At 39.8% G+C, this 13,636-nt stretch overlaps 1 protein-coding gene across 1 annotated transcript; it reads right to left on the reverse strand.

Annotated features, from left to right (window-relative positions):
• Positions 1-12,153: 12,153 nt before the first annotated feature.
• On the reverse strand, positions 12,154-13,107 carry LOC110303653 (olfactory receptor 6C2-like). Its single transcript, XM_021174818.1, has one exon. The coding sequence runs from the start codon at positions 13,105-13,107 to the stop codon at positions 12,154-12,156; it is 954 nt and encodes a 317-aa protein (XP_021030477.1).
• Between the last annotated feature and the right edge of the window lie 529 nt (positions 13,108-13,636).

Raw genomic sequence — 13,636 nt, forward strand, 5'->3', positions numbered from 1 at the left:
ACCACTTCCTTCATGGAAAGGACAGCGTTTTGTTCTTACTGGAGTAGATACTTATTCTGGCTATGGATTTGCCTTTCCTGCACGTAAGGCCTCTGCTAAAACCACCATTCATGGACTGACAGAATGCCTTATCTATCGTCATGGTATTCCACACAGTATTGCTTCTGACCAAGGAACTCATTTCACAGCCAGAGAAGTACGACAGTGGGCCCACGATCATGGAATTCACTGGTCTTACCACGTTCCCCATCATCCTGAAGCAGCTGGCCTGATAGAAAGATGGAATGGCCTTTTGAAGACACAGTTACAGCGCCAATTAGGTGGTAACAGCTTGGAAGGCTGGGGTAGAGTTCTTCAGAAGGCAGTATATGCTTTGAATCAGCGCTCCATATATGGTACAGTTTCACCCATAGCCAGGATTCATGGGTCCAGGAATCAAGGGGTGGAAAAGGGAATAGTTCCACTTACTATCACTCCTAGTGACCCTCTAGGAAAATTTTTGCTTCCTGTCCCCATAACTCTAGGTTCTGCTGGCCTAGAAGTTTTGGCTCCAGAGAGGGGAGTGCTCCTACCAGGAGCTACAACAAACATTCCATTGAACTGGAAGCTCAGACTTCCCCCTGGTCATTTTGGGCTTCTAATGCCCTTAAACCAACAGGCTAAAAGAGGAATAACCGTGTTAGGAGGAGTGATAGATCCAGATTACCATGGGGAAATTGGATTACCTCTTCACAATGGAGGTAAGCAAGATTATGTCTGGAGTGTAGGAGATCCCTTAGGGCGTCTCCTAGTACTACCATGTCCTGTGATTAAAGTCAATGGGAAACTACAACAGCCTAATCCAAGCAGGATGACAAAGGACGCAGACCCATCAGGAATGAAGGTATGGGTCAATCCTCCAGGAAAAGAGCCAAGACCTGCTGAGGTGCTGGCCGAAGGTGAAGGAAATACAGAATGGGTAGTAGAGGAAGGTAGTTATAAATACCAATTAAGGCCACGTAACCAGTTGCAGAAACGAGGATTATAAAGTAATATGAATGCCCCATTGTAAATTTACAAATGCGTTTGCGATTGTACGAGGGATAGTTATATCATGTTAGGCGTATTCACAACCTTGTTATTGTTTCATGTAAACATGGGATATTATTTGTGTCAAGTTGACAAGGGGTGGATTGTAGTGGCTATTCTTGGTTGTCAACTTGACTATATTTGGAATGAACTACAATCCAGAATTGGAAGGCTCACCAGTGACCCTTATCTGGAGGCAAGCCAGTAAAGAACATCCCTCCATGGCCTCTGCATCAGCTCCTGCTTTCTGACCTGCTTGAGTTCCAGTCCTGACTTCCTTTGGTGATGAACAGCAGTATGGAAGTGTAAGCCGAATAAACCCTTTCCTCCCCAACTTGCTTCTTGGTCATGATGTTTGTGCAGGAATAGAAACCCTGACTAAAACATGAACTAATCAGTACTCCCTGAGCTTGTGTCTCTAGCTGCATATGTATCAGAAGATGGCCTAGTCAGCCATCAGTGGAAAGAGAGGCCCATTGTTCGTGCAAACTTTATATGCCTCAGTACAGGGGAACTCCAGGGTCAAGAAGTTGGAGTACGTGGGCGGGGGAGTGGGTGGGGGAGCGTGTGGGGGACTTTTGGAATAGCATTGGAAATGCAAATGAAATACATACCTAATTGAAAAAAAAAGATGGAACACAGGGCCCCTGATGGAGAAGCTAGAGAAAGCACCCAAGGAGCTGAAGGGGTCTGCAACCCTATAGGTGGTACAACAATATGAACTAACCAGTACCCCCAGAGTTTGTATCTCTAGTTGCATATGTAGCAGAAGATGGCCTAGTCAGCCTTCACTGGGAAGAGAGGTAGAGAGGTCCCATGGTATTGCAAACTTTATATGCCCCAAATACAGGGGAATGCCAGAACCAAGAAGCAGGAGTGGGTGGGTAGGGGAGCAGGGCAGAGGGAGGGTATAGGGAACTTTTGGGATAACATTTGAAATGTATATAAAGAAAATATCTAATAAAATAAATAAATTATATATATATGTATCTATGAAAAATACACTCACTGCTGTTGTGCTACTGACCTGCAGTCCTCCCATATCTGTCTCTTGCATCTTTTTTCTGCTTTTACTATAGTCATCCTCACTCCCCTCTCAGGGGACTGTTTGACTTCTGGCCAGCGGGGTGGTACAGAGAAAGATTATCAAATTCTAGTCTCTACAAAGTTCTATCCCTATTGTTATCATATTCTCCAGTAAAACGCAGCAGGACTTCTAATGACTAACCTAGGTTCTTTGATTCTTAGCTTCCTACACTCTTTTGCATAGTTTCTTTTTATAAACTTACTCAAACTGATATTATCACTAAGGAATTAGCAGGAAATGTTCCCAATTTTATTTGTGGGTTTTCTGCATGTCCACAGTCTTAGCCTCTGTCCCAGCCTCCAGGGACAGATGATTTTATTAAGTTTATTTTTAATCCAAATAATTTCTTCCTGTTCTGTTTCTCTTCCCAAGACCATCCCAGAACACCAATGCTTTCAAAGGCAAAAGGCAAATAGGGCACACCAGAAACAGTTGTACAGATTACTTTATTCAAAAACAGTCTGAGCCAGCTATCTCTCTGCTGAAAGCTGGAACTTTGTCAGTCTCATTAGAGCTGAAACTGTGTCATGTGGCATTTTGGCCAGTGGCTCCGCCAACTGAAAGAAACAAAAATTCAGATATCATGGCAAGAAAATATATGAATAATTGCCGTTTGGGGGTAATTACATCTACTTGTTTTATAGTTAATACTATCACTTAGATCATGCACAAATATCTACACTTATAAACACATCTAACATTACCTAAATACTCCTCACACAGTTCTGGCAAAGGGTGAAAAGAATGTACTAGACAGGGAGAAAGGCTGTAGAGTGTCATTCTCTAGGCACCAACATCAATCATTGCAAAAATCAACCCACAATAGCTGTAGTTACTTGCCTTGAGCCTGCACAATACTGTTCCTGTTCACAGTTTGGAAAGGCTCAGTGGACTCTACCACAAATATCCATTAGAGAACTGATAGCCTCTTCAATAGTACTGGAAACTGGATAGTCTCTATGATGAGATCAGCCTATACACTCCCTTGCCCTCCTAAGGTGTGAGGCAGTGGTTTTTTTATGCCACTAGGAGACTCATGTTAAAAACAGCTTTTAATTTTATTTATGGATCAATACACTGTACCATCTGTTAGGTACCAACCATCCAGCACAAACTGATGAATGATTCATTCTTGGAAATAGAAAGGGAGCCATCCTATAAATTTATTGGGGGTGGTCTGAGACTTTAGGAACATGTGGGTACATTAAAATCATACCAGAGAAAACAGGCCCAAGATCTTACTAGACACTCCAGACTGAAGAAATGGTATAAGTCCCTTATAAGAATGCAATAAAATGACAGACACTAAACACTGCAATGTGATGGTCTTATACCTGATGTCTAGGTCAAGAAATAATAGATGACTGTCTGTGAACTTTGGGCTGGGCTCTAAACCCTACTGTTGACTGCTGGCATAGATACCTGTTTGCCTTATTGAGACCTGTACTTTGAACTTGCTGTTTCCTCTTCCTGAACCCCAGTTGAATGTCCCCACTCATGGCTGAACTCTGGAGCTTTGCTGTCAATCCTTGATTTCAGCAACTACAACAGTAGCCCTCTCCTAGTACTTATCTTCTTCCTTCTCTTTTGATGCCTTTGTAACGTCAACTAGGGCTTCAGGAATGTATTCTTTTTCTCTGATGACTTTATTTTATTTATTTTTTAGAATATATTTTTATTAAAATATAATTACATCACTTTTTCTTTTCTATTTTCTTCTAGCTCTTCCCATGTACCATCTCTCCAACTTTCTCATGTCCTTCATCACTCTAAAACTGATAGCCTCTTTTTCTGTGATTATTATTGTTATACACACATATGTATATATGCACAAATATATAAATACAACCTGTTGAGTACTTTTTTTTTTTTTTGTTTGTGTGTACATGGTTTTAGGGTTAACAAATTTGCCACGGATAGCTAGTTAGGAGTTCATCCCTGGTAGAAGTTAATCATCTCAGCAATCATAAGTTGCCTGCAGTTCTTTATCTAGGGGTAAGACTGTGAGATGTTTTTCCTCTTCTGTATTAGCATGTCTATTGATATTATAATTGCTTAAGTCTTGTTTATTCAGCCATTTCTAGGAGAGACCTTCTCAGAGCAGACTTCCTGTTATTCTTCCTCTTAGAATCTCTCTGTTCCTTTATCCATGTTCCCTGAGCCCTATGTGCAGGATTTGTGCTGCAGATGTATCCATTGGGGCTGTGGTGTCGATTGTGTGTGCACATGTGCACATGCATGCGTGTGTGTGTGAATGTGTATGTGTACGAGCGTGTTTGTGTTTTAATAATAGTTTCCATTTGCTGTAGGAAGAAGCTTCTTTGTTGAGGGATGATAGCTACATTAACTGTGGGTACACAGGTGTAGTTAGAATTTATGCTGTCTAGCCGGTAGGTGGTTATTATCTGGCAAATCACTGTCATTTAAATCATTACACCTTGTGAATTGACACATACATGCTTTCTTACGTTTCTGGTATAGGATATTCATGACACACATGTTCAAGAAAGATACAAGTTGCCTAAATCTCACTGTGCATAAAAATTAATTCCCCAAAGACCAAACACCTTATTAATGTAAGACTTCTGAAACTTTAATTACCCCCCCCCCCAAAAAAAAACCCTAAACCAAAAATCCACCACCACCAACCCAAGAGGAAAACATTGTAGGAAGAAAATTTACCCCCATGTGACTGCACATTCTCTACATGAACAAAGCCATATCTAAGAGTGCTCAGGGCCATTCCTACCTTCTTTACTCCTGAGACTGGGATTTTTTTTTTTTAAACAGGATACTTCTATAACAGCTGGCTTTAACAAGAGAGCAGCCCTTATAGAAGGCTCCCATCAGCTTCCTTACCAGAATTCAGGGTCACATGCATTTTGAGATCCTTGACTAAAATTAGTTACCATCCCCTCAGTATTCCTGTATGTAATATATGCACTGAGTACTCGAGGGGCTGCTGTGCCTTCACCTGTGTACACTGCTCACCTATTCCCAATTTCACTTATTTGACTCTGTCTTTTTTAAATCTCCTGTATCTCCTAGTCAGGTTATCAGTTTAAGCTGTGTGGTTCTTGGCAAAACACTTCAAGATATAGGCACAGAATAAGACTCCAGTTATTCAGGAAATTATGCCAACAATTTACAAATGGTATTTCATGAAGTTAAAATGGTTTTTCAAAGAAAACAATTGCTAAAGGAGAGAACCTCTTGGATGGGAGAAAGTCTTTGCCAGCTATATAACTTACAGACAATTTATATCTGGAGTATACAAATGTTAAAAAATTAAATAATGAAAATATACCCTAGCCAATAAATGGGCTAAGGAAATGAGCAGATAGTTCCAAAAGATGAAATGCAAATGGATACTAAACATGTAAAAAATACTCAACCTGACCAGCCTCTACAGAATTGAAATTTAGACCTATATTCAGATTTCATCTTACCCTGGATAGAATGACAGCCATTAAGAAAACAAATAATGAATGCTGGTGAGTATGTGGACAAAAGGGACACATATACAAACTTAAGTTAGTGAGCCAATATAGATATCAATATGGAAGTTTCTCAAAATCCAAAATGTTGATTTCTCATGTGACCCAGGTTTATCATCACTGGATAATCCATCCAAAGGACTCCAGGTTCACATATCACAGAGATACTTGCACATCAGTGTTTATTACCATGCCATTCACAGTTATGGAAGCAAACAGATGAATGGATAAAGAAAATGTAGACTATATACCCAAGGATTTATATGAGCCATAAAGAAAAACTAAAATGTCATTTGCTGGAAAATGGAGGCAACTTGAAATAGTCACATTTAATGAGTTAAGTCAGACTAAGAAAGTCAGAGATCATGAATTTCTCTTATTTTGTGCTTCACATATTTTATATAGGCATATGAAACTATATATGTACACATGACATAATGTGAAGATGCAATTGTGTAGGAGAATAAGAGAACTAAAGGGAGAGGGAGAGGTTAGGAAAGATGAGAGTACAAGTGTGTGCATGGCAGATATGCTCAAAGTACATTTTATAAATGTATGAATATGTTTTTATGTAACCAAAACAGTTGTTTCATAATGACTAGAGGTTAAGTTCACTAACAATGTACAGCAGGGGTGGGAGAGATGTATTAGTGGATAAAACACTGGTTTCTCTTCTAGAGGATCTGGGTTTAATTCTTGGCACCTACACAGAAGCTCACAACCATCTGTAACTCCAGGTCCAGGGGAATCTGATGTCTGACCTCCACTGTAACCAGGCACACATGTGGTACACAGACATTGTACACACATGTGGTATACATACATGCAGGCAAAACACACATATACACAAAGTTATTAATGATAATAATAATAACAATAGTAAAGTACTTATTAGAATTTTATTTTAAGTCTATGCAATGTGCACATGTGTGAAGTTCCTTGGGTAATAGCATTGGTATTCATCCACAAGTATTAAATTTTCATCAAATGTGTGGTCTATGGTCTATAGGTAGAATGGATTTCCACATATAGAAAGAACAGACAAGAACACAAATGGTGAATTTCAAAGTAAAGTTTCTGTTAGTTGCTGTAGCACAACCAGTCCCTTCCTAAAAATTAAACTTTCCGTCATTTCTTACACAAGCTTTCCTCTACTCCCGGGAAGTGCAATTTTAGAGATGTCAGCTTTCAAGATTTAAACATTTTGGTACTGTGACCTTCTGGATTTTAGATTTTAGGCATGCTTGTTCTGTCAGGGTTTGACATTCAGGATTATGGGCAATTACACCTGAAGAAAGAATACAACATATGGGCAGGGACAATCCTACCACGGTGAGACCCTTTGAAATTAAGATTAAGAAAAAACTTTTCAAAGTCATTTATTTATTCATTTATTTATTTATTAGATATTTTTTTATTTACATTTCAAATGTTATCTCCTTTCCTGGTCTCCCTCCGAAAGGCCCCTCTCTCCCCCCCCCAACCCCCTCTCACCAACCCACCCACTCCTGCTTCCTGGTCCTGGCAATCCCCTATACTGGGGCATAGAACCTTCACAGGACCAAGGGTATCCATTGATGCCTGACAAGACCATCCTCTGCTACATATGCAGCTGGAGCCATGAGTCACACCATGTGTACTCTGGTTGATAGTTTAGTCCCTGGGAGCTCTGGGGGTACTAGTTAGTTCATATTGTTGTTCCTCCTATTGAGCTGTATGTCCCTTCAACTCCTTGGGTCCTTTCTCTAGCTCCTTTGCTGGGGACCCTGTGCTCAGTCCAATGGTTTCATGTGGTTTGTGAATTGTATCTTGGATATTCTGAGATTCTGGCCTAATATCCATGTCTGCATATCATGTGTGTTCTTTTGTGATTGTGTTACCTTACTCGGGATGATATCCTCCAGAACCATCCATTTGCCTAATAATTTCATAAATTCATTGTTTTTTATAGTATGTTTATTATGGGGAAAGTATATTTGGCGACAAATGTAAGTAGAACAGCCTCTTCTCTAACTGTTCAATTTGATGCATGTCTACTCTTATCCTGTGGAAACTTAGATAATCAGAGAAGACTTTTGAGGATGGAAATTATGTCTTGAGTTTTTCACCCAGTGGTCTTCTCCATGTCTCCAATATGATGGCATGTGGTGGGTGTGGTGGTTTGAATGAGAAATGTCCTCTGTAGGCACACATATTTGAACACTTGGTCTCCAGTTGGTGGCCTGTTGGTGGAGATTGTGGGAAGGTGTGACCTTGCAGGAGGAAGTATGTCACAGGGTAGAGGTGTTTTTGGGGAGATCATACCCTTGCCATGATCCCAGTTTGCATTTTCTGCTTCCTGGTTTTGGTTCAAGTGTGATGTTCCAGCTTCCTGCTGCAGTGTCCTGCTAACATGCCTCTCCTGCCATTATGGACTCTTCAAATGGAACCATAAGCCAAAATTAACTCATCTACAAGTTGCTTTGGTCATGGTATTCTATCACAGCAACAGAAACCTAACTAATACAGACATTGGTATCAGAGAGTGGTTTGCTGCTGTGACAAAATAAATCAATTGCTTCTTGTGAGCCATGGTACTTGATCCCCAGCTGGTGGCCTGCTTGTGGTCTTTTGTGACTTGACCAGCTTTCTTAATTTGATTCTATTTTGTTTTCACAGATTTCATTAATGGTTCATATCATTTTAAACATCTTTGAACATATTCATAACAGATGTTTTGAAGCCCTTGTCTTATGCTTCAGCCATATTGCAATTCTCAGAGTTTGTGTAGTAGGGTTGCTGGGCTCTATTGGGGACATACTCTTCTGGCTGTTGTAGTTTTTTCTGGCATCGAGGTATCTGGGTTTGGGATGATTATAATTCTAGGAGTTGATATCATGGACATTATAATTTTGTTTCTGTTTGACTGTCATGATTTAGGCACTCAAAGCATTTTTTAAATTTAAATGTTCTTTTTTTATTGGGTATTTATTTCATTTACATTTCCAATGCTATCCCAAAAGTCCCCCACATGCTCTCCCACCCACTCCCCCACCCACCACTCCCACTTCTTGGCCCTGTCGTTCCCCTGTACTGAGGTATATAAAGTTTGCACGACCAATGGGCCTCTCTTTCCACTGATAAACTTAATCCATTAAATGATACTGAATACAGTATCATTTGAGCTGGAAGATATATTAAGAACTCCAATCTATTTTCTCAGAAGTCTAAGAAATTTAGTATATGCTATTTTGTTTCATTATTAGAGTTACACTTGTCTTATTTTTGTGCTTTCTTTTCAACTTTTGATTGCTAAGTTGGAAGTAAAATCAGGATTGCACTAACTAGAAAAGTAAGATTTGTTCTTATTGGGAATTTATCCTGAAAAATGTTTATTTTCTCGGAGATTAAAAGAGTAATTTTATGTGATGGAGTGTGTTTGGGCACAGAAAACTTTAAAAAATTGTTTTATTTATTGATAAGATTATACATGTATGTAATTTATTTTGGTCATATTCACTTTGAATTTGCCTCTTTCTTTTTGTATTTTGAGTGTGTGTGTATTGTATATGCACCTATGTCTGTTTGCACATGTATATGTGTGCATGAGTGCAAGTGTGTGCGTGTGTGTGTGTCTCTCTGTGTGTATGTGTGTGCTTAGGCCAGACATTAGTGTGTTAAAGCCAGAAGCTCAGTGATATACTAGTCTCCATAGAAGCTTGCTCTGGCGGTCCCCTGTCTTTCCTGAGTAAACCACTATGCCTATCCTGCATCAATGTGGGTTCTAGATCTAAACTCTGACTCTTGAACTCATATAACAAGCATTTACCAGCGAGCAATTTTTCAGCCTTCAATTCACCTCTTCTCCCCCTTGACTCACTCTGGAATTCTTCTGAACACGACCCCTTCTTCCTTTCATGCCTTTCTCCATTTCTTTCCCCCTCTTCTTCCTCCTTCTAATTCTTTACAACTCAATGAGTTTATAATTAGAGTAGCTTACATATATACAGATTAGGGATTATTTTCTGGGTGATGGACTTTATCCCTGAAGGAAATGACTCCCTTCAATATGAATCACTCAATAACTGATAACTATTAATAACTTCTCAACAGGGGTGGGTCCTCATATGTTCTTCCCTCATCCTTGCTGGAATATTGATGATCTGTTTTGTCTAGGAGACCACAGCTGTTCATGAGTGTACCCACCATGTCTTGCCCAGAAGGAGCATTTTATAGCACCCTTCTCCGTCCTCATGGTTTGGTTTTTTTCTATTCCTCTTTTCTTTTCTTTTTTTTTTTATATCTTTTCCTCAATTACATTTCCAATGCTATCCCAAAAGTCCCCCATACCCCCCACACTTCCCTACCCACCCATTCCCATTTTTTTGGCCCTGGCATTCCCCTGTACTGGGGCATATAAAGTTTGCATGTCCAATGGGTGACGAAAGGATGGACCATCTAGAGACTGCCATATCCAGGGATCCATCCCATGATCAGCATCCAAACGCTGACACCATTGCATTCACTAGCAAGATTTTGCTGAAAGGACCCATATATAGCTGTCTCTTGTGAGACTATGCCGGGGCCTGGCAAGCACAGAAGTGGATGCTCACAGTCAGCTATTAAATGGATCACAGGGCCCCCAATGGAGGAGCTGGAGAAAGTACCCAAGGAGCTGAAGGGATCCGCAACCCTATGGGTGGAACAACATTTCTTGTTGTTTTTTGATCCTCAGGTGGTAGTAATAAATGTCTTCTTTTGTTTTAAATTGGATATTTTATTTATTTACATTTCAAATGTTATCCTCCTTCCAGGTTTCCCCTCTGGAAACCCCCTATCCCATCCTTCTGCTTCTATGAGGGTGCTACCCCACCCAACCACCCTCCCATTCATTCCCACCTCACCACCCTGGCATTCCCCTACATTAGGGCATCTAGACTTCACAGGACCAAGGGCCTCTCCTCCCATTGATGCCTGACAAGGCCATCCTCTGCTTCATATGGGGCTGGAGCCATGGGTTGCTCCATGTGTACTCTTTGGTTGGTGGTTCCTGGGAGCTCTTGGAGGGGGGGTCTGGTTGGTTGCTATCATTGTTTTTCCTATGGGGTTGCAAACCCCTTCAGCTCCTTCAGTCTTTTCTCTAACTCCTCCATTGAGGACCCTGTGCTCAGTCCAATGGTTGGCTGTGAGCATCTGCCTCTCAGGAGACAGCTATATCAGGCTCCTGTCAGCAAGCACTTCTTGGCATCCTCAATAGTGTCTGGGTTTGGTGACTGGATATGGGATGGATCCCCAGGTGGGGCAGTCTCTGGGTGGTCTTTCCTTCAGGCTCTGTTCCACACTTTGAATAGACACTTAAAAATATGTATTTAATGTATGAGTGCTCTGCTGCATATACATCTGCCTGTCTGAAGGGGGCATCAGATTTCTCTATAGATGGTTCTGAGCCACCATGTCGTTGCTGGGAATTGAGCTTAGGATTTCTGAAAGAGCAGCCAGTGTTCTAACTGTTGAGCCTCCACTCAACAGACACTTATTCTCAGCACTTTTACCAATTATGAGTCTTTGACCCCTTCAAAAGAAGCTACTCTGACCAGCATTGAAGGCAGCACTAATTTATGAGAATAAATACAAATATTTAGAAGCTATTATGACATGCCCATTTATCTAAATGGCAGTAGTAGGTTCCCCACTTAGGGTCTATGACCTCTCTAGCCATTAACCTACCATATCTGAATTACCAGGTATGATTTTTTTCCACTAGGGAGGATCTTAAATACAATCAGAAAGTGGTCGACTATTCCTGTAGCATATATACCACTATTGAGTGAGCCAGTACATTTCACATAGAATGTTAATATTAGTACAGTATCAAAGGCTTATTTCGGATAAGAAATTGATATTTCCCTCAGTACCCTACAGGGCATCTTTTAGAACAACAAAAACTAACCATTAGGAAAGAAGTTTCTAGCTCAGTTTTAGGTTGATTTATCCCATGTCTTATAACTGAAGTGTGTGATGCCTTTAACCATAAACATATGTCATCTGGTTATGGTGGGTAGCCAAGAGCAGAGGCAGTAGCTTGTATTAGTTTGGAGGTCTTTGGGGACTTCCCTACTAAAAGACATAGAGAGTTAGCTATCCCATACCTGACACTAGAATTTTAATTTCATAACCCATAGCTTCTGGGAACAGTATAATCTATCAAGACAGAGTATCTATGTTCAAAATCCTTTAAAATATTTTTAATTAGCTTATAATGTAGTGGGTTTTTTTATACTTTTTACACATCATTAGTTGTAGTTAACTCTTCTCTCATGTTCTTCTCTCCCCTAATCCCAGTCCCTATTTTCACTTAGGCCTCCCTTATAGTGTTCATCACCTCTGTTTTTATATCACATGTGTTCTTCTGTTCCTTTCAGAAAATTTTTTTTTGTGAAAGTCCATCAAAATACAGATTTGTTCAAGAAAAGACACAAATATATGGACTTTAGTGGTTTATGCTGAATTAATATTTTATTTCTATATTTGAACATTCTCTTTCTTCATTGAGAGCATGGCAATCTTTTTGAAGGAATCACTGAAGGCTTGTCTAACCTGCTTATTTCTCAGAGTATAAATAAATGGGTTCAACATGGGAGCAATTGATGTCATCAGAACAGCTACACCTTTATTGATGGCCACCGATTCCTTTGCCGAAGGGTTGATGTAAATGAAAATACAGCTTCCATAGGTGATTGAAACTACAATCATGTGAGAAGAACAGGTGGAAAAGGCCTTTTTCCTCTGCTGGGCAGAGGGGAATCTCAGAATGGTCTTGATGATATGTACGTAGGACAGAGTAACGCACACCAGGGTCAGAATGAAGGTCAGCACTGCACAGACAATCACCAGCTGCTCTATGAGCCAAGTGTCTGAACAGGAAATCTTCAAGATAGGAGATGCATCACAGAAGAAATAATCAATAACATTTGAGTCACAGAATCTCAAGTTTAGGAACAGGGTAAGTGGTGGGAGTATGATGAGCAAGCCAGCCGACCAACAGCAGAGAACAAGCGTCTGACACACCTTGCTGCTCATGATGGTTACATAATGTAGGGGTTTGCAGATGGCCACATAGCGATCGTAGGACATAATGGCCAGAAGAAAAAATTCAATCACTCCAAAAACATCAGTAAAAAACACTTGAATGACACAAACATTATAAGTGATTGACCTGTCTCCGGTTGCTATGTTGTACAAATATCGAGGAATACAAGCAGATGTAAATGAAATTTCTAATATGGAGAAATTTTGTAGAAAAAAGTACATGGGTGTTTTAAGGTGGGAGTCTAATATAGTGAGGGATATGATAGTCAGATTCCCAGTTATGCTGAGCATGTAGGCAAAAAATAGAAACACAAAAATTGGAATCTGAAGTTGAGGATCATCTGTTAGTCCCAGCAGAATGAAGGTGGTTATTGTGTTGTTTTTCATCACTAACTACTGAATTATTCAACCCTCACAGAAAAAGTAGCAATGTCTTATTTGAAAAGTAGTGGAGCCAGAGAGCGGTAAACAGTGAATGTTATAGTGAGTTTATTCCTGTGTAGTTTCTTCTGCAAGTGGAAGCTGATACTGTTGATAGTCTTGAGTGTTTAGCTATTCAATAATTTAGTTTATTGGCTTCACAGTTTGTGATATATCTTAAAGATCATCTTAAATGTTATGACATTCATATTCTTCATTTTATACTTGTAATCTATATCTAATTGGGCTTTCTTGTGGTGTTAGATTTGAATAACATTTTGTTCTGATTCAATAAAATCATTGTCTTCATATGTCTAATATTTCTTTTGTATTTGAAAGGTGCACATTTAAATGCCTTTCCTGGCATATCTGGTCCGCAATAAAATATAAGCATGTAACAACTCATCTGGATTTCATGAGCAAGTTCCCTTGTTTTAGCTGTAACTTGTAGTTTACATTTTGCCACGATGATTAAACATGCACTTGTGAAGCATGT

This window comes from Mus caroli, unplaced genomic scaffold, assembly GCF_978045245.1.
Source record: "Mus caroli unplaced genomic scaffold, Mus_caroli_1 scaffold_9, whole genome shotgun sequence".
NCBI classification, from domain to species: Eukaryota; Metazoa; Chordata; class Mammalia; order Rodentia; family Muridae; genus Mus; species Mus caroli.